The sequence below is a fragment of the Populus trichocarpa genome, chromosome 10 (genome assembly GCF_000002775.5).
Source record: "Populus trichocarpa isolate Nisqually-1 chromosome 10, P.trichocarpa_v4.1, whole genome shotgun sequence".
NCBI classification, from domain to species: domain Eukaryota; kingdom Viridiplantae; phylum Streptophyta; class Magnoliopsida; order Malpighiales; family Salicaceae; genus Populus; species Populus trichocarpa.
This window is the reverse complement of record NC_037294.2, coordinates 13,420,775-13,442,392: the sequence shown is the minus strand read 5'-3', so window position 1 is coordinate 13,442,392 and position 21,618 is coordinate 13,420,775. Positions and strand designations below refer to the sequence as shown.

The 21,618-nt window shown below is 33.1% G+C and overlaps 2 protein-coding genes across 3 annotated transcripts; both read left to right on the top strand.

Annotated features, from left to right (window-relative positions):
- The first annotated feature begins 4,623 nt into the window (after window positions 1–4,623).
- On the top strand, window positions 4,624–10,035 carry LOC7459795 (beta-glucuronosyltransferase GlcAT14A). 2 transcript variants are annotated; one of them, XM_024609878.2, is made up of 5 exons: window positions 4,624–5,594; window positions 8,745–8,820; window positions 8,909–9,024; window positions 9,139–9,671; window positions 9,771–10,035. In XM_024609878.2, the coding sequence occupies exons 1-4, from the start codon at window positions 5,111–5,113 to the stop codon at window positions 9,651–9,653; spliced, it is 1,191 nt and encodes a 396-aa protein (XP_024465646.2). In that variant the 5' UTR covers window positions 4,624–5,110; the 3' UTR covers window positions 9,654–9,671; window positions 9,771–10,035. The 2 variants fall into 2 exon arrangements, with proteins under 2 accessions (XP_024465646.2, XP_006378457.3); XM_006378395.3 differs by having other exon boundaries at window positions 4,625–5,594; window positions 9,139–10,035.
- A 637-nt stretch (window positions 10,036–10,672) lies between these two features.
- Window positions 10,673–13,638, top strand: LOC7459794 (pentatricopeptide repeat-containing protein At1g71060, mitochondrial). Its single transcript, XM_002315859.4, has 2 exons — window positions 10,673–12,592; window positions 12,748–13,638. Exon 1 carries the CDS (start codon window positions 10,838–10,840, stop codon window positions 12,461–12,463), a length of 1,626 nt encoding a protein of 541 aa, XP_002315895.4. The 5' UTR covers window positions 10,673–10,837; the 3' UTR covers window positions 12,464–12,592; window positions 12,748–13,638.
- Window positions 13,639–21,618: the final 7,980 nt, after the last annotated feature.

Sequence of the window (21,618 nt, the reverse complement as noted above, 5' to 3'; positions counted from 1 at the left end):
TAATTTGTTAAAATAATATATTTTTTTAAAAAAATTATTTTTAAAATTACCATATCAAAACAATTTAAAATATTAAAAAAATGATAAAACAAAAAAATTTAATTTTTTTAAAAACAAGTGTTAGCTTTACTTCCAGTTAGCAGTTGAATTGTCTTCGTATGCTCCCTCTTCATGTACACGTGTGTGATATAATTGTTACTAGTTTAACATGTGTGGCTTTTTGTTTTTTTTTTTTTTCTTTCTCCTACTTGATTTGTATTTTAGCTTAAAAAAAAATTAAATAAACTCTCGGGGTTTATTATTCTTAAGATCTCATCCCTTTATCTTTATTATAATTTTTTTATTTAGAATAATTTATGAAATTAAATAATTTTTTTTATTATTCTTTTGTATTTATTTTCTATGAGATTTTTTTGTGGGTTTGAAAGTAATAAGAATTAACTTGTTTTTTTTTTATCCTTTTTAATCTAGGTTTTACTTTTTAATTAAATTGAATTAATTGTGTAAGAGTAAGTATTCGCTTTATTGTATTTTGTTTGTTTTTCAAGTCATTACTCACATGCAATCTTTTTCAGTTATTAAATTTTAGATTTTTTTTACTTCTCTTAAAATATTAATGTCGCATGAATATTCTTCTTTACATTGACAAAACATTATTATGGCCCGCATCTATCTAGACATACATTAAAAGCATTCCTGTTTGAGTGGGAGGGCATTTTGCTTACCTTCTTTCTTTGATGAGATACATTGTATTATGCAATAATACCATCGTGTTCTTTCATGTCAAATATCAAGCAAACAGCTCGTATGTTTTTAGAACAAGGCAGGAACAAACACGATAAGATTTGTATTTGAATTATAAAAGAAATTTTGGAAGGTTGGTTTTGGATTTCGTTGTCTTGGTTGGTTGTGATCCTAGTACAGTGTGGTTAAGTTTGACAAGGAATTGCAAAAGTCGAGACTCCCTAAAATCAAAGTGACTGGACGGATGATCTTATCTTACGATGCAGAAGATCATGTCTCCGAGGGGACTGGTCAGCTTCGACGCTGTTGCTGAAGCAATCAGTAACATGGCAGAAACTGCTGCCAATTACCATACGGTAAGGCCAGTGCATCGATCTGTAAAAAAGAGGTAATGAGTCGTTAACTTCAGGCCTGGTCAGGCCCTCTAGAAAGTATAATTCAATTAGTTATGCTCTGGTTTCTTTATAGAAATCATCAGTTAGATCGCTATAAATTTTAAAATAACTGAAGTGTATATGGTTACTTTAGAGTTTTAGAAAGTTAATTATAATATTTGTAAATTAGCCCGGATACAGACAATTTTTTTTTTAAAAAAAGAGTAATGAGCTGATTGCCACTTGTCAATTCATGCATTAAAAACGTTTGGCCTTTAATTATGATCGAGTGGAAAACATCCCTTGCTCAAAGGCCGGCGCTTGACTTTGATTTTTCTTTCGGTCACAAAGGAGAGGAGGAGAGCTCAAACCCTGGAGTTTTACGTTTTTCTTTTTTTCATTTTGAGAATAAACGAAAAGGATGGATGTGGAACAGTGGGAGCGAAGAAATAAAACATTTGACAGAAGATCACTGCCGTGTGTGTGTGTGCATATATTATTATTTTCTTCATGGGATGGTAGGGTTCATGAATCTGAATCTTTTTGAGGGATGCCAGAGAAATTGCAGATTCATTCCAAACATCATGGATCGTTCATCCGAGATGGATGGCAAAGAAATCGACGAATGAAGTGTAAAAATAGGTTGTTTATCACATTACTTAATTTTCTACCTAACATTGTCCACTGCAAGGTATTTGTTTGTTTCTTCTCACTATTAGCTCACCAAACTTCTACATGTAGCTAGGTAGTCGGCCATCAATTCAGCACGACCTTTACTCCATTTTTTTAAAAAAAAAAAGAGAGGAAGGAAGGTCGCAGCTTAAACCCTCGTTTTCTTTTAATCAGCAATAAATATAATGCTCCCATGGCAAATGATAACAACAGTGATGCTATAAGAAGTAGAAGTGGCTGAGAAAATTGTTTTGAGCGAGAGTAGAGAACAGAGGTGCTTCTAGTTAAGATTGGGGATGCAGTGCCGTGAAGAGTTTTTATTCAGCAAGTTCATTGAAGCTTCTAACAGAACTCGTAATTATTCTTCTATTAAAAAGGAATTATTCCTTGTTTTCCTAACACAGCGGAGAATGAAAAACATCCCACTAATCAGCAAGAGTTTATCATCTACTTGGACTGACTGGAATGGTGTCCACTAGTACACCAGATTAATACCCTACACCTGCCCTCTATAGAACAGGACAATCAATTAAAAAAATTAAAAATATATCCGTATATAATCAGCAAAACTCGTAATTTAAACTGTGAAACCAAGATAATATAATAGAATATAGATTGAAATAAATTATAAAATTAAATTTTTAATTAATTTAATGTTAAATAATAAAATAAAATAAAATAATTAAAAAAAGATACAAAAAACAATTCGGCTCAACTCGGGTTAACCCATCAAATTCGTGACCCAAGTTATGAGATGTAGATAACCTTGTAGAAAATATACCAAAATAAATTTTTTTAATTTTCAACTATCCTTCAATTATAATTTTTTTTTAAAAATCAGTTAGAAAAATAAAAAAACTTGAGTTAATCTATTAAATTCGCGATTTGAAACATAAAACTATGATAACATTATAAAAAATAAATTGAAAAAAATTATAAAGATTAATGTTAAATAAACCTGATATAAAATAATAAAATTTAAAAAAATATAAATCAGAAAAAAATTATTCAAATGTACATGAGAGGTACAATAATATTTTTTCTTCTTAATAAATCCCTATCAATGTGAAACCAACCATTTACCAATCGAAGACTTGTGAAATGGAAACGCAGCGTAGCACCATGACGCCTTACATTTGAATTTTAAAATTGTCTGTCCTTATTCAACTTTTGTTTTTCTCATTTGGACTTATTAACAATAATACCACCCTGTCCTCCTGTTTCCACTCCTCCATCAAATCAGTCGGTCAATAAAAATTAATTAATTGAGATTTTAAATTTATTTCTGCCCCTGTAAATTCAGCAACATTACGCTTCTTCCAGGTTTAAAGTCTTCTAACATTATCCTTCTACTCTTCAAAATGATGCTCTTGACCGCTAAATGTTCTACCTTTCCAATTTAGATCTGTATTTATTTTAGATATTATAACCTGAATAAACCAAGAATATGAAAAGGATTATCTTTGGTTCCACAATGATTACATTGTGCGTGTTATATGTTGTTGTGTATGCTGTTCAAATAATATTTAATAAAAAAATATTTTTTTATATATTTTTTATCGTTTTAATATGTATATAATTTTATTTTGTCGAGATATTTTTATGGTGTTAAAAGCATCGTCATTAATGTTTATGTGCGTGTTTTTACATTCTATTATTATTTTTTTTCTTTTTTATTGTGGTTATTGTGCCCCCCTCATTTTTTGTACCTATTTCATTTGGTCCCTTAATTTCATTTTTTATTTTTAGCTGATTTTAATTATAATATTATGGAATTAAACGAATCTGGTTAGAAAATAATTGAATAATCTTCTTGTTCTTTTACTAGTTTAAATAAAAACAAGTTTAATTTTTTTATAAGAAAATAATGGATGAAGTGATAATAATGATGGAATTAAAAAGGGATAAATTATAACAATTTTTTTATGCGAGATGCGGATATGATATTGTAGACTAGTCAAACAATCCTCGTTTAAAAACTCTTTTCTGGGAATTTTTTTTTCCACTGTGTTGCTGGAAAAAACTTTGAATTAAAAACACAGCTTACCATACAAGAACATATACCACATCAATCATCAATGCCAAAATTTCTTGGAGCGCGTGGTTCATCTTTATAATAGAAGAAGGGTTCATCCCCCAAAAGAGACAAATGTTCTCCATTTGTGGTGCGTCATAGTCACGCTCCAAGTGTAAAAAAAAAATAAAACTGCTGTGCTCACACATGAAAAGATGTAAATTGTAACTTTTTCTTTATTTTAGATTAAAAAATCAAATAATTTCGGAGAAGAAAATCAATCCATTACCGTAAAACTCCATTTTTCTTTTTCCATTCATCACAAATCCAACCTCAAAACCCTAACACTATTAAAAGGTTGTTTGATAACGAAGTATAAATTGTTTTTAAAAAATAATTTTTATTTGAAAATATAATAAAATAATATATATTTTTTTATTTTTTAAATTTATTTTTAATATTGATATATTAAAAAATAAAAAATAATAATTTAAAATTAAAAAAATACAATTGAATAGAAGAACAAATAAAATCTAAAAACTTATTTGAGAGAACAATAGAAATTGTTTTTTAAAATATTTTTTATTTAAACATATATATATATATAATTAATATTTTTTTTATATTAACACATAAAAATTATAAAAAAAAATTAAAAAAAATTAATTAAAATTATTATTTTAAAAATTAAAAAAGATAATTGAACCGTAATTCTAAACTGTGCCTAATAGTAACTCCTGCGAAAAGAGGGGGCAGAGTAGAGTTGAGAGAAAAAGAATAACATATTTATTTATGTTATTAGTCCATAGAGTTGTCTCTAATCTCTATTAAAATAGGGCGAGGAATAACTTTTTTTTGCAGGTTGTTTATAATCTAGTACTGGTCCTCTCTTTTTTTCCCCCAATATTTTTCACCATCAGCAGTTTAGCACCATCGTTCACTCATAGCTCAGAGCTCGCCATCAAGATCGCAACAAATCCATCTCTCTCAATCACTAAAGTCAATCCAATACGATTCATTTGACCAATACCCATCTCTTCATCTTGCTTCAAAACCCAAAATCTAGCTATAAAGTTCCAGTCTTTATTGATCCATACCCATCGATATATCTTTGTTTCCCATCTAATCTCAAGAAGTACAGTGCAAAAAGACTTGATTTTGATGCACATCCATCTTTCTATTTCCTACCTATACCTCAAATTTATCTGAAAGGTTTGAACTTGAGATTTGATTTGCACCACCATATGCCCCATCATAAAAAACAAGGAGCAGCTTCAACATTGGTAGTGTTGTTGGGATTATTATCATGGGAGCAGAGAAAAGATGGCTTTTCACTCTCTTCTCCTCAGCACTTCTTTCACTACTCTTTCTCTTAGTCTATTCAATCTCTGCTTTCAGTTCCTCTAAACAGTTCCCTTCTATAATTCACCATGGAATCCACTACCCTCCTGCTTTTGCCTATTATATCTCAGGTGGAAGGGGTGATAAGGATCGGATCCTTAGGTTATTGCTGGCAGTTTATCACCCAAGAAACCGTTATTTATTGCATTTGGGTGCCGAGGCATCTGACGAGGAGAGAATGAAGCTTGTTGGGGCTGTAAATGCGGTGCCTGCGATTAGGAGTTTTGGGAACGTGGACGTTGTTGGGAAACCTGGAAGGCTTACCTACATGGGTTCTTCTAACCTGGCCGCGATTTTGCGTGCTGCTGCCATTTTGTTGAGGATGGATGCTGGGTGGACGTGGTTTGTGTCTTTGAGTGCAATGGATTATCCGTTGGTAACTCAGGATGGTATGCTTTTTTTTTTTTTGTTAATTTTGATTGTTGGTTTTGTTCCTTTCTGGATTTTTTGGTTGAGTATGGAACTGTGACCAGATGCTGGAAAAATAACTATTATTTTTTTGTTCATTTAGAGTTTATCCATGCATCTATTTAAGTTTTGCTTTCTTCGTTTTGACTCTTGAATGAGGAATCTCTTGCATTTACATCTTAAAGCTCAATGGAAAGGACGCATCATGGCCTGTTGCTATTTTAAGCATAGTTGACCTTTGCATTTCATATTTTGCCTAGCGTCTTGGATATATTTGACATATTTATGTTATTCTCTGAAATATGATGTTTGCTGTCGTTGTTCGGTAATTATTGGATATGACTTAAAGAAATGGTGCTTTCTGTTTCTTCTTAGTTGTCATAGTTGTTTTCACAACAGAAATAATTTAGGAAGCCTATGAAAATTTTGAGTAGGCTAGATGACTTTATCGAACCATAACACTTAAAATGTGGCTGCTTGTTCTTCCTTTGACTACCTCAGACAAGGGTGCCTGCTGTCCAGAATGTATTAGAAGCCAGCATGAATGATACCATATAGGTCACAATGTTGTTAGGATCTGGTACGGGGAGAAAATATCGTTAACACATGCACACTTCTGTGCAAAGATCCTGGATTCATATTCCTGGTGCAATAAAATTTGTAATCCTGTGACAGTATGCTGTTTACCAGAACAACTTAAGTTACCATTATAAAAATGATGCAGCTAGCCATAACCCTGAGGGGCAATTTCTGTGAGAAGGCCCTCACAAAAAGAAGCTTCTATTGAACCTGCTAGAAGGTGGTTCAGAATACAGTGAAGTAGGCTTCCATGCAGGTGTAATGAAGGTTGATTTTGCAAGAACAGAATTTTTCATCAAAGCTTGACTTAAACCAGTATGCTGTTTACAAGAACAGATTAAATTATCAATATACAAACGATGCAGCTAACTGTAATGCTGTAGTTAGACCTAGGATTGGACAACTTCTGTGAGAAAACCCTCACAAAAGAAGCTTCTATTGAACCTGCTAGATGGTGGTTGAGAATATAGTGAAGTATCTTCCATGCAGGTGTAATGAAGGATGATTTTGCAAGAACGGAAGTTTTTATTAAAGCTTGACTTAATAATTATTGCATGCTATCCAGGACGAGGACCACCACATTATAACTTGTAACCATGGATGCACACTTATTTGTGACCTGAGCTAGAGTAGGTTGATAGAGGACCAAGTTCCAACCCCATTCTGCTTATGTGCTTTGGCCTCTGAAAGGCTGTTTGAATTCTCAGTTTAGATGGAAGCTAAATACGATTTCTTCATTTGTCATTCTTTGTAGTTTAAAGCAGTTTTTTTTTTTGGTGTCAGGATGAGGTTTACTTAAGTAAGGATATTTGCTTATTAGCTAAACCAGTGGCCTTTTGGATATTCCAACTCACTCACAGCACATGTTGATGGATACCGTTGTAAAAAGTTGTTCCAAGATCACAAGAATTGCAGGTTTACATTTACACTGTCGTATTTACCGTGAATGGGCTTTAGTGTATTCCTGATGTAGGTCTTTTGATCTTGTGTTACAAAATGCGTGCTTGCAAGGGATTTTTTTTGTTTTTGGAGGGGAAGGGGTGGGGTTGACTGGTTTTTGGGAATCTAAAGTACCGAGTTGACTAACAAAAGTTAAATGAGAGAAATCATGATTTGATATTTAGGCTTACACAATTGTTTTAGTCTCACCTCCTGGCCCTCAGTGCATCAATTACGCTCTTTTCCTGATTCAGACCAAGATATCATTATAGGACATGCCTTAACTGGTACTCTTTTTTCATTTTCACTACCGAGGATGAGGGTGTTCAAATGACTTGTGCAAGCTTAAAGTTGCGTATCTTTTTTCAAAGAGGACTTGTGCATTTTTTTTATCTAGGATGTTATTTGAAAAGGGATTGAATAAAGGCGGTTTTGAAAATGCATAAATGATGTTTTCATCAATTTTTAGATTCATAGCTATGTCTAGACCGGCTAGTGTGTTGAATATTGTGAGTTAAGCTAGGTGACAAGAAGTGAAGGGGCCTTAGTGTAGGCTTCTTAAAAATCAAGTAGCTTTTTTCCTTTTTTTTTTACTAAAGAGCTTTTATTTTGAAGAGGCACGATAGAGCAAAGACTGATTAGAGTTCTCGTAGTGGTTTTTTGAATTTTTCAGGTTAGAGTGTTGACAGGGCATCAGAGCTATTTGGCTATGACAGAGGAAATATGTACCAGAAGCAGGTTTCAAAACAATTATGTGATTGGATAAAAGACTAAAAATACTGTTTAGATTATATCCATAAAAGGTTTTGCATACTAATTCATACTTCTGGAATGGTTGGTGACTTCATGTCCCATGAAATCTAATGTTTAAAAGAGTTTATTGGAATCTGATCTGCGTAATGCACATGCCTGAGGCACTTTCACAGCTGTATAAAAGCATAATACAGTCCCATCCTTTATCATTGCAGAAATAAGGGTGTCCTTAGCAGTTTTTATTGGTATGAAGAGTTGCTGATGAGCTGTCTATACCTTTGATAACCCCTTGTTGATTTGGAGTCTGGTTTTTTTCTGGTGATACAAATATGTGGGTCAGAGAGGTTCTGAATGCATCAATGTGATGCACATGCCCTTTCATAGCTGTACAAAAGAACAATATGTTCGGTATGTGTTAGAGATTTTGTAGCGTCAGCTTTATGTTCATGTGTGTGGCCTTGCCTGCTCTGTAAATCATAATGCAATGTTGTCCTTGGCCATATTGCACAATTGAATGGTTAGGAAGGCTTAAGAATGCAGATGATTGCTGTGTAAAAATTGAAGCTGATTTAACTTGTCCAATGCTTACTTAGAAACTCATCCAAGTTATATGGGAATCTCAGCTCATAATTAATAACTGTCTCTATTTACTAGCAGAATGGTTTTGAATCTGTTTTCTCCTATGTGCTTTGTATTTCACCAACATGCCTCTAGTATCAGATACACTGAAGTGTTGGAAATCTTTTAGGCTCTTGGAAAATAATTCCACTCATTTCCACTTATGACCTCACCGTGTGGTGTCATGCTGCCTCATATGATAGAATTCCGAGCTTCCAATATTTTCTTCTGTTATCTTGCAGACTTGTCCCATGTTTTCTCCTCTGTTAGCAGAGACCTCAATTTCATAGATCACACCAGTGACCTTGGGTGGAAAGAGTAGGCAACCTCTTCTTACTAAATTTTATTGTAATTCTGCAGCACAAAGATTAGTTATCTGAGTTCTATTGGTTTGACCTTGTTGTAGAGATCAAAGAATTCAGCCTATTGTAGTTGACCCTGGGATTTACCTAGCCAGGAGGAGCCAGATATTTCATGCTACAGAGAAGCGGCCAACTCCTGATGGTTTCAAAGTATTCACAGGCAAAGTCTATTGTCCACAGCGTGCTGTTTATGCAACTAAAATTAAAGTTGTGCATGTGTATGCTTTACTTTCATGAAAATGTTACGTGTGGTAACAGATATCTCCTACTGCAGGTTCCCCGTGGGTGATCTTGAGCAGGTCATTTCTTGAATTTTGCATTCTTGGTTGGGATAATCTTCCTCGAACCCTTCTTATGTACTTCAACAATGTGGTCTTATCTGAAGAAAGCTATTTCCACTCTGTCATTTGCAATGCACCAGAGTTTAAGAACACAACTTTAAACAGTGATCTAAGGTATATGGTCTGGGACAATCCTCCAAAGATGGAACCACATTTTCTTAATACATCTGATTATGATCTCATGGTTCAAAGTGGAGTGGCTTTTGCAAGGCAGTTTCAGAAGGATGACCCTGTGCTAGACAAGGTGGACGAGAAGATCCTTAAGCGTGGGCATGATCGAGCTGCCCCAGGTGCATGGTGCACTGGCCGGAGGACCTGGTGGATTGATCCTTGCTCTCAATGGGGTGATGTCAATGTTGTGAAGCCAGGTCCTCAGGCTAAGAAGTTCAAGGAGACCATTAAAAACCTTCTTGATGAATGGAACTCACAGATGAATCAGTGCAAATGAAAAATGCATACATTAAAGGTTTATTGTCTGAGACTCGGTGCAGTTTTTTTCGCATCTGAATTTTGTCAACCACTTCGGAGAATTAACATCAATAGACGTTGATTCTTTGGTGTTTAGGTCCATTTATTGGGCTACTCCGCTCGCGGGCTATGATAGTGTTTATGGGAGTGGCAGAGTCGAAGGGAAACAAGTGAATTCACTTGGAGGTTTTTCTGAATGGTGTCCTGTCATGGGGGCTGGTAAACAGTGCGAATCAATAAGAGGACCTCCCTCTTTACGCTGCCCACAGCACGCCCTTGTATGTTCATTCTGTTCTCAGTACTCTTCAAAAGTTGTAACAGAAGCTCATTCATTAAATTCTTATTTGCATCCTCTCTCTTTATATGCGCGTGCGCGTGTTTGTGTTGGCAATAAAGGTTTAAATCTGGAAAATTACAACTCATTTAACCAGTTGATTTTCGTTGAATAGGCGTAGTGGAAGCAACAATCCAAACCTGATGTTTGTGCTCAGAAAATTGAGTGCATGTGAAGGAGAAACGGTGGCATTAGATGTATTTGGAAATTATCTAATTAGACGCGGGGCTAGGATGTATATATATAATAGATTTATGAGTAAATTATAAATAAGTTTGCAAAACGAATTGAATTAAATAGTCATTCTAGGTTTAAAATTAGTCTCTCTATTTCCAAATCTATTTTGTATCCTTTTCTTGTCAATTTCATATCTTTTTTAAATTTACTTTATTTGTTTTTTTGTTTTGAGAAGAATAGATAGAAACAAAAAAAAAGATAATATGGAAAGATTATGGGAAAAAAAGATATTTTTCTGAAGCAAAGAAGTATTAAATTAAGCATGGTCATCAACATTGACTTAGTGATTAATTAATTATTTTTTAAAAATTATGTAATTTATTTTTAAAAAATTAGAGGAAATAATTTACAATACACTCATGTATTTAAATATGCCGTTTATCTGAGAAGTTGAATAAATAAGTTATTTTATGTTTTCGTCAATCGAACCGACCAGCCAACGTAATGCGGCCCAAGGAAGGACAGTTGTCTTAAAGAGTCCGTTAAATTCCAGTCCGCTAACATAAACCCTAAAAATCTTAAGTCTCTGTCTCCCAGATTCTCAAAGTTCACTCCTTTCCTTTTGTTGTTTCACTAAACTTGATTCTCTCACGATGGCTCTCTCTCGATTCTCCAGTTTTCTATCAAGAACACCAAATAACCCCTCTCTTCTCTACTCTTCCTCTCCTTTTGTCCTAAGATCACTTGTAAACATCAAAAACCAAACTCTATCTCTCAATTCTACACCCAATTTTGAGAATCCATTTGGGTCTATGTTAAACCCTCATTTTATCGTCCACAAGTCAACCCATACTGATTTACAACAAACCGTTGTCCTTACTGATGCCAGCAACCAAACCCCACAAGTTTTGGCTGATAAAATCGTTGAAGACGCTGAAAATATCTGCAAATTATTATCAAAAAATCCTAATTCTAGCGTTGAGGCTTTGCTCAATAAGGCTTCTATGGAAGTGTCACCAAGTTTGGTTTTTGAGGCATTGAAGAAGCTAAGCAATGCAGGTGCTCTTGCGTTATCGTTCTTTAGATGGGCAGAGAAGCAAAAAGGGTTTCAATATAGCACAGAGAGCTACCATGCCTTGATTGAATCACTAGGAAAGATCAAGCAGTTTAACGTTATATGGAACTTAGTTACTGACATGAAGCAAAAAGGGTTACTGAATAAAGAAACTTTTGCACTGATTTCAAGGAGATATGCAAGAGCAAGGAAAGTTAAAGAGGCAGTAGATGCATTTATGAAAATGGAGAAGTTTGGATTGAAGATTGAATCTTCCGATGTTAATAGATTGCTTGATACTTTATGCAAGTCGAGGCAGGTAGAGAGAGCACAATTGGTGTTTGATAAAATGAATAAGAGAGGATTTGTGGCTGATATTAAGTCATATACGATATTGCTAGAAGGGTGGGGTCAAGAGAAAAACTTGTCGCGGTTGATGGAAGTCTACAACGAAATGAAAGATGAGGGCTTTGAACCGGATGTTGTCACTTACGGTATTCTTATCAATGCCCACTGTAAATCTAGGAGGTATGATGATGCAATCGAGTTGTTTCATGAGATGGAAGCGAAGAACTGCAAGCCTAGTCCACACATATATTGTACTTTGATTAATGGATTGGGAGCTGAAAAAAGGTTGAGTGAAGCACTTGAGTTTTTTGAGCTATCAAAGGCTAGCGGGTTTGTTCCAGAGGCACCTACTTACAATGCTGTTGTGGGGGCATATTGCTGGTCAGAGAGAATGGATGATGTGCAGAGGACGATTGATGAGATGAGAAAAGGTGGGGTTGGTCCAAGTGCGAGAACTTATGATATTATACTTCACCATCTGATAAGAGCTGGAAAAACTAAAATTGCTTATTCAGTTTTCCAGAAAATGAGTTGTGAGGGATGTCAGCCATCTGTGAGTACCTATGAGATTATAGTGAGGATGTTTTGCAATGAGGATAGAGTGGATATGGCAATAAAGGTTTGGGATCAGATGAAGGCCAAGGGAATCCTTCCTGTTATGCATATGTTCTCGACATTAATCAATAGTTTGTGCCATGAGAGTAAGCTAGACGAGGCTTGCATGTACTTTCAGGAGATGTTGGATGTGGGCATTCGGCCTCCAGCACAGTTGTTTAGTAATCTGAAACAAAATCTTCTTGACGAGGGCAAGAAGGACACTGTTGTGGTTTTTGAACGGAAGCTTGATAAGCTAAGGAAAGCTCCATTAGTTAGTTGAGGCCAGGGAGAGATGCTATGGGGTGTTGGAAATTGATCTGTGTCAAGGTTTTAACACTCTTATGGACATGTCTTATCTAGTGCTGATTAAGAAGATTTGGGTTGTGTATGTGGTATTAGACTGGTACTGGTATGAAATGCACTCAATCTTGGCTGAATTTTATGAAATATTCTCAACACGTTTTTCCTGATATTGAATCTGTTTAGTGTTTTATCTGTTCAAGTTTTTCTGTTTCTTATCAAATCTGTTCATGATTCACTGCCACTGATTGTTTTATCATGCAGATGACTCTGAATTCACTATTTGATCGGGAGGAACAGTGTCCAACGCTGCTATAAATGCATCCATTTCTATGAATACGTGCACACTTAGTCTTAATGGTTTCCAAACTGGTCCCATCACTCTTCATCTTGCTCTCTTTAGTGGTTTATGCACTCGTGCTTCCTGCTCTGCTCTTCCTATATGATATCATGGTTGGGGGAAATTTCAGTGGCTCGAGTGGAAGTGTAGGCTCTTTTTTCTAATCATTCTCTCTCTAGTTTGCGACTTTTGCAAGCTATTCTGCCTGTGTCGATGAAAACATATGGGAACCTTTTGTACATTGCAAAATGTACAACTTTCTGTGCTGAGAGATTTGCAGAGTTTCGATACTATTGATTTTCTGGGTTGACTTGGATTGTGTACAATATTTTAGAGTAGCCTCAGAAGAATCAGTGAGAAATTCAGGGGGCTCAATTATTATACCAGTTGGACCATATTTCTGTCTCGTCTTAACTTTCTGAAGCTGCCATATTTGCTCTATTTTGAGGATGACAAAATTCGAACCATTCCGTTTTTCATATTTACTGAAAGCGGGTGCTATATCCAGAATCTTGCAAATTTTCATCTTGATAGCTAGGCTTGGGCGAGGCTTTGACTGCATCATATTGTTTCATTCATATACACAATCGTTTTGGTATACTTGTCATGTACCAGCATCTAAGAAACAAAATAACAGGAGGAGAACTATGTAGCTGTCATGTTTCTTGAATATAAGACTCATCTGAGCTCCTACTCTTTAAGAATTTGCAGCACTTGATTTACCTATCTGTCCAGAAACTCCAGCTGGCCTTTTGTAGGGCTCGCTCATTTTTCACAATGGAGGTTGGATCAATGCTGGTTAATAAGATTTTCCCGTGGCCGTGGTTTACTTGTCAAGTTCCAGCTGCTCACTGCTTTTGCAGTTCTGCTTCGAAATGCAATAGTTTATGGCATAAAATTACATTCCAGTAACCTTCCCTAGCTACCCTCAGTGATGAATATCTAAATTTTTATCTTATAAATAATATGTAGATAAGTAGAAATTCGATATGTGAATATCTATCCATCTATGTCAAAGAGTGGGATTTTGAATCAAAAGTCTTCAATTATAAATACACTTCACGGATTAAAGCTGACAATTTTGGCAGAAAATCGATGACGGATTATGACCCTTCTGCTTTTCTTTTGTTTCAATGATAAGCTCTCTCTTTTTTATCGTTAGAGAATTACCAGACAACAATCAAGTTATATTCTCAACCAAGAAGAAGAAGAAGAAGAATCATGTTATGGAGCTTTACTTTGTCATACAATATCAGAATTTACAATAAAGCATGTTCATGCTTTTTTATAGATGTATCATTTTCCAAATTACGGTTTGAATCCTAAGATAGAAATTATTTTTTTTTTAATTTGTTAATTTGAATATGAATAGCCTACTTGATATTTGAGAAGATTTACCGATCAAAAAGCTTGCTAAAAATCTCTTTGGACAAGTTTAAAGACGTGCTGGCCAGGAACGAACAAGCAACACACGAGTACAAATAAAAAAAACAATAATAAAAGAAAACAAATGTGTGTTACATTGCTACATAACTGGTTTTATTTTTCTTCTATGATTTTTTGGTCAGACAATATTGCGTTGAAGTAGCTTTTTGTCCATAAAACTCCCAGGAAAATCTCTAGCCAGCCTTCCAAACTCTTGCAGACAAGACGACATATTGTTTAATTAACTACCAGTTCATATAAATTTCCAGCAAGCTATTATTAAAGTGTGGGGCAGGAAAATGATTGTATAGTCTTGACTCTTGACAATTGCTATCAGCAGTGGTACGAAGAAGAGGTACAAAAATCAAAAACTTTTTTTCAATTTATTTTTTTATTAAAATTTAAAAATTATTTTTTTATATTTTTTTGGGTAGTTTTAATGTGTTGATGTAAAAAATATTTTTAAAAAAATAAAAATATATTATTTTAATATATATTTTTTAAAAAATATTTTAAAAATCAACCATTATCATTATTTCAATATCTCTTAAAAAAATATATATCCAAAGTTACTAATGAAATGGTTGAACTAGTCAATTTATCCAATATAGAATTTTAATATTAATATTACGAGCCAGAAAACACTTGAGATTGTTTTTTGGATGATCATGAGATTGGCTAATGACTTTCCATCCCTTATGAAGCCCAAGATTAGCGGGCTTTTTTATGACCAAAAAGCGATTTGCCATAATGTTAAATATCTCGTGTGTGCAAGTCCACTTTTTTAAGCCACTTTACAATCTTTTATATATATATATATATATATATATATATATATATATATATATATATATATATATATATTCTGCAGGAAGGCTATTTTTATTATTATTAATATGGTTATTCAAGTCAGTTTACACATACCTCGATTAATCTCATGGACCCTGAAGTTAATGACAATGTAAGCCTCTAGTGGCCCTGAAATTTAAGGGACTTAAACTGGTAACCTATAGAAAATAAATTTAGAACCTGACCAATTAAGCACTTAATCTACACTCCTCAAAATTATTATTTTTAAATCTGCTAATGTATATTAAATTTTAAAGTGCATTCTCATATTATCAAGATTTACTAAATTCTACTTACCTCAAGATTTGAATTAAAAAAATAAAATAAAAGAGCAAACCTTCATAATTACCAAGTCTATAAAATTTTATTTAATAGATGATTAATGATATAAATAAATTTTGAACTCTAAATCTCGAATTATGACCAACGTATTCAACAATCTTAATTGACATATTGATTCGCACAATTAAAAAATAATTATTAAACCAAGGAAATAATTTCCCGTAATTTAATTTCAAGAAACTGGTAACAGCACAACTTGTGCTTCTCGCTTGATCACTGTTCCAATTAACTTGTTTTTTCACTCGGCTCTACACAAAAAATTAATTTAGAATTAAATTGATTTGATCTTGTAGACCCAACATATCAATATGCAATCTAATCAATTCAGTTAAAAAATTAATAAAACATCATATTAATATCTTAAAAAATATAAAAACTATTATTTTAACATTTTAAAAAAATATTTAATTAACTCGATTCAATCCCTTCAATTCTAGAAGACACCAAAATCTAGTTTAATAACTATGTGCTAAACACACATGAGATAAAATATGCTAGACTTATTTACTACTGGTTACTAGTTAGAGTATAGAGTAAACCATCTAGTTCCTGGATAAATTTTAAACAAAATTGAGGGTTTAAAAATGTTTTTTTTATCAACTAAATTTAGGTCATCATCTGTGTCAATTCAAGAATGTGACTTTCGAGCCCTGTAATTGCTTATATGATAGTTACTGGAGGTTTATATGGTCATTAACTTCAGATCCCGTAGGATTAGTCGAGGTGCGCACAAGCTGGCCCGAACAGCCAAGTTAAACTAGAAAAAGAAAAAGAACGTGACTTTCGTTTATGATGTTACTTAAATGCCTTTAATAACTTGAACACGTATATATATATTAAATCATAGAACTGACACGACCTCCCCTTTTCTTTGCTTTCCCTTCTCTTCTTTACTTTCTGTATCAAAGCGGAGATCCTACCATCATCATCTCTCTAATCCGCCAAATTTGCAACAGAAACCAAAAACTCGTCTATTAATAATAAGAAAGGTTTGCGGGATGATAATACACAAATGTTTTTAAAGTTGTTCCTAATTAAATGAAAACTTAAATTTAGTTAATAAGAAATTAAGATGTGATTAAACCCTCAATTTTGTTTAGTAGCTGTTATCGTTGAATGGTTTTCCTTCTCTTCCGTCTCTCTCTTTGATAACTCAAAACACACTCCAGCCAGCCAAGATTTCTGAGATTTCTGATCTGTAGAAATGGAGGGCATCTGGGGGTTAATCGGTTACCATTTACAAATGTAATGATGCATGGAGTGGATCCCATGGTTGACTGGTGCGTCTTGTCTTGTGGCTTCTCTCACCCTGCCATCCAAATTCATGGCTAATTATACAATTTCTTCCACGGCTAGACTAATTAATAATATAATACATATTTTTTAGGAAGATGTGGCATTTATGATAATAACCCGATAATTTTATTGTGGTTTGCAGCCCTGCCCTTGATACTGGGCAAGCTTAATGAAATCTCTTATGAATCTCATTTATTATAAAATAAATTACAGTTGCAAGTCATCTTGATGGGGATGTCTATTATATGCTCTAAAATATCCCATCTTATTTTAAACATAATTAGAGTTTGATTTATTTTTTAAATTTAATCTTTAAAATCGCCTTTAAAAAAGTCACATATATTTACCATATATTTTCAATCCATACCACAAAGCCCTCTACCAAATCCCCGACCAGCTCTCCCTACAACAGCTGCCCCTGGCTTCAATCACGCACCCCCTCCACTTCCAACTTCCAAGGCCCGAGGTTTTCCAATGAGATAGATTTCTGGATCTAGCTAGCGAGAGCTGTGATCAACTTTGTCTGACAAGCCATGTCCACTGGTCGTGGTTTTCCTTTCGTGGTTTTAAGTTACCGTAACTTCGAACAAATTCAGTTTATTTCCTGGATTACATAATAATTTAAGCATTTTACTTACTTTTCTGTAATAAAGAAAACGACGTCGAAAATGACTTGGAAGTCATCGTAACAATCACCGAAGGGGTCATATATGCTTGGTGTCAATACATTAACCCGGTACTATACAAGATTTAGAATTCAAATTTGTATCAAGCTTTGTGTATATGTATATGTATATATGCTCGAATTTTTGTGTCACAAAAATTATTCATGCATATTTATAGAATTCTAAACTTATAAAATCACTTAATTTCATGCATACATGTAAGAGATTTGAAATTTTTTACGGAGCTTCGACAGCTTCTTATTATATTTTTCTCTTCAAACTCTTTTTTAATTGAATTTTTTTATGCTTTAATTAGATGAAATTAGCTTGAAATTATGGTGAAAATATTAAATTAAAAAATAAAGGATCAAAATATAAAATACATAAAGATATTTTTATTTTGGATTAAAAATTTATTTTGTTTATTTTTCCATTTCTAACTTCGAGAAAAAAGGAAGAAAGTCACATGGAAATAGTGAAAAAAGAAAAAATAATTGATCGGTCATTTTAGCAATTAAATTTGTTGTTTTTGGTATTAACAGATTGTATTTGATGAGAAAAAAATTTGATAGTGATATATTGTTTTCTCTAAATATCATTGAAAAAAAAATAATATTTTATTAAGATTTGTTTATTCGGTTGAATTTTTTTTTTTAGATATTTTTTAGAGGTTTTAGGGTTATTAGGTGATTTAGAAAAGATTTTAAGATATTTATTGTTTTTTTTTTATTATGCAGGTAAAAGATCAGGAATCAGGTAAGGAGTTTTCAAGTTTGATTCAGTACTCCAAAGTTTAAGGAGAATAAAAAAAAACTTTGTACAACTTAAATATTATCTTTTTATATTAAAAATTCTTCAGTCAAATACGGGAAATAACCTAGTAAAGTCTAGAGAAGTTAAATCTCCAATAAAAAACAAAAAAGACCCCAACTAATCCATCATTAACTGAGCAGGTAATACCCAAAGCTTATGTAACTCATGACATCCGATTTAAAACAAAACACCCCTTCTTCTTTTTTCCTGCCATAAAATTGTATCTGGTGTTTTGGGTTGTCATTTTCGCGAGGCTAGCTGGAAGCCTAGAAGCAAGTCCGACCCTTTTCGCAAGAAATTTCGTGATATGTGCTACTGTCAAGTGTGGGTGGGTGTCCATAGTTTATGTGAATTCTGAAATTAATTAATTGCATAAATTGAAAATCAAAATCAATCTCCGCCCATAATTGGTGGAAGAAATAATTCAATACTAGTAGAGCAAAAGGTTATCCCTGGAAAGGTCAACCATACATACAAAATTTGACTAAATGAAGTATAAAAAAACGTTTCACGATCGAGGGTGGTAGTGACATATTTACCATCACCTGCATGCATTGTTTCGTGCATATTTAATCTGCAGTCATGGTCTGTGAGAGCACTAACGAAACCTTTCTTATTGAAAGATATCTAATAACATTGCATATATTAATTTATTCACTCATGAAACCACCGAGATGCATAACTAGAAAACGACACAACACTAGCACTGCATGCGACCATGACTGAAGGTAGAGCCCGTTTGGTTTGCAGACCATAGAAATTTTCTAGAGTGGACGCCTTATTAATTAATACTGTATGACTTGCCAAGAGATTGATAGGAAGAGCTGCCATCTCGGAGAGGAGTTTCACCTACAATTCTTGAATATCAGACCCCATCTCATTAAATACCTTCTCCATTCATTTTAGAGAAATCTTAGATTTATTTCGCACGCCATTGTATATATCTCTAAATTAAAGCCGTGCTTGAATTTGTTAAATATCTGGGATGATCGCGTGGGGGGTCAAAACATGAGAAATATTAACGTAGCCGGCTGTTTTTATCTTATTTTATGGCACAGATCGATGGAATCATGCATGTCCTGCAGAATACCATGTTTTACACTTTGGATACAACCAATCAAAACCGTGTATGAGGGCTGTGATCGATGTAGGGTGGAAGAACCTGGCTGGATCAACTTTTTTCCATCGAGATTGCAATGGTGGAAGACAGAAGGGCTCAGATAATTAAATGTTCTTTGATCCTTTTGGAGCCCTTGCACTTGAAAACCGACTATCTCTATCAGTACAGCAAGTGTTCATTATCTCTCGAAGAAACTTAACCACGAGAATAATACTAATAAAAAATTACAAAGAGCATTGATAATTTATTTTATGACAGCTTATTTGTAAGATTGACCAACGTCTACTGATAGCAGCAATAATTGTAGGTTTTTAAAAAATGCAAAGGACATATGTTGTGGTCTGGCTTTGCGGCAAGGAGGACATCAGAGCAGGACCGAGTATTGATCGGTGCTGCTCCATAAATCTCTGCCACGTGCTCAATACCTGGGGACCCTTTTGATATATTAATGATCATGATTCGTTGATCATCTCCGTGATATAGAGCAATGATTAAATTTTTTGAAGCCTGCTTTGAATTTGTCCTTTTTTTTATTTTAATCTAATACTTCTTAAAATTTATTTTGTTTTTTATTTCATTTTTTATTATTTTATTTTGTTATATTTTTATATCTAATTTTTTTTTCATTCTTTTAATTGTTGTTTTTTATATCCTTTTCATTAATTTATTTTTTGATTTTATTCTTTGAAATTTAATATAAATTTATTTGGTTTTCAATTTTTTTCCTCATTTTTTATTGCTTTTTTTTTTTATCCTTTCTTCATTTTTTTTTTCAATTTAATCACTTATTAGTTTCTTTTAATTTGTTTTTGCATGGTTTAGTTCTCATTGTTTTAATTTTAAATTTTAAAATTTTTATGATTTAAAATTTTTCTTTGTATTTTTTTTCATGTTTGTCTTTTACAGGATAATCACAGTCTCATAACTCGGTCCACCAATTTTGATAATAAACTTAGTTTAAGTTCGTTTTTTTTTTAAATCCTTTTAAAAAAAATTTGTTTTTATTTTTATTTTCATCGTTTAACATTAACTTATTGAACCTTGAATTTTTAATTTGTTTTGCTTTTTTTTGTTGGGTTGTTATTTCTATCTCATATCTCGAGTTGCAAGTTAGTTGAGTTAACTTAGGTAGACTCGGTTTTTAAATTTTTAATTTTATTTTATCATTTGCCATTAAATTATTGATCCTTGAGCATGTTTAATTAAATATTATTTGAAAAAAAGATGCACGCACCAACGCGTGATGGTTTATCTCGAGTGCGAGTTGATCAAGTTAACCTAGGTTAGCTTACATTTTTTTACTAAGTTTTTTTTTAGCTTTGGTCTTTTTTACTAGGTGCTTCTTTTGAAAGTCTTTTTTTTTTCTTATTTTTTTTTAGTTTTTCTTTTCAATTTCATCATTTTGCATAAAATAATTTGCCCTTGAGCTCTGTCATTTTTCACTTTTCTTTCAATTTGGTTATTCTGATAGCGGGTTAAGAAAGTTAACCTATGTTAACTCAAGTTTTTGTTTTTATGATTTTTTGTTAACTAATTAATTTTGTTTTTTCTAGGTTCTTTTTTTAAAATTTTTTTTATCTTGATCTCATATCGCAGGTTATAAACTTGTCAAGTTAACTCGAGTTGACTCAAGCTTTTTTTTCGATATTATATTTTTTAATTTTTTTTTTCAATTTTAACATTTGGTTATTAGGTCTTGAATTTTATGATCTCTTTTTACTTTTCTTTATGCGAGTTGTTTTGATCTTATATCACGAGTTATATTTTAGTAAATTTAATCTGATTTATCTTTAGATTATCATCATCTAAATATTATTTTTTACATTGAAAAAAATTAGTCCGACTCACAGGATAGCGCGTGACACCAATCTAATTTGTTATAATGTTATCTCACACATATGGTACTGTAGACAACTGTGCAGCAGCTGGTAAAAGCAAACAGCCACATTTAACAACATTTTTCTCCCTTTCTTCAGGCAAAAGAGAACATCTCCCCTATTAGCCCATCATATAAGCAAGCCACCAAGACAAAAACTCATTCAAAATAATTTTTATAATCTAATGCAGGTTAGTATTCGACCCAAGGCGCCAAGCAAAAACCCAAATGTGTCCAGTTGTGCTGTGCGGCCATGATATTCAGGAGAATGGCATGATTAAGGGGCACAAGTCATTGTCATTTTTGTATTAATTCAATTTAATAAAGACAACTTGCACAAACACGGTTCCTCTCAAAATCCATCACAATTATTTTCTACCTTATTATAAATAGATAAATATCACTACAT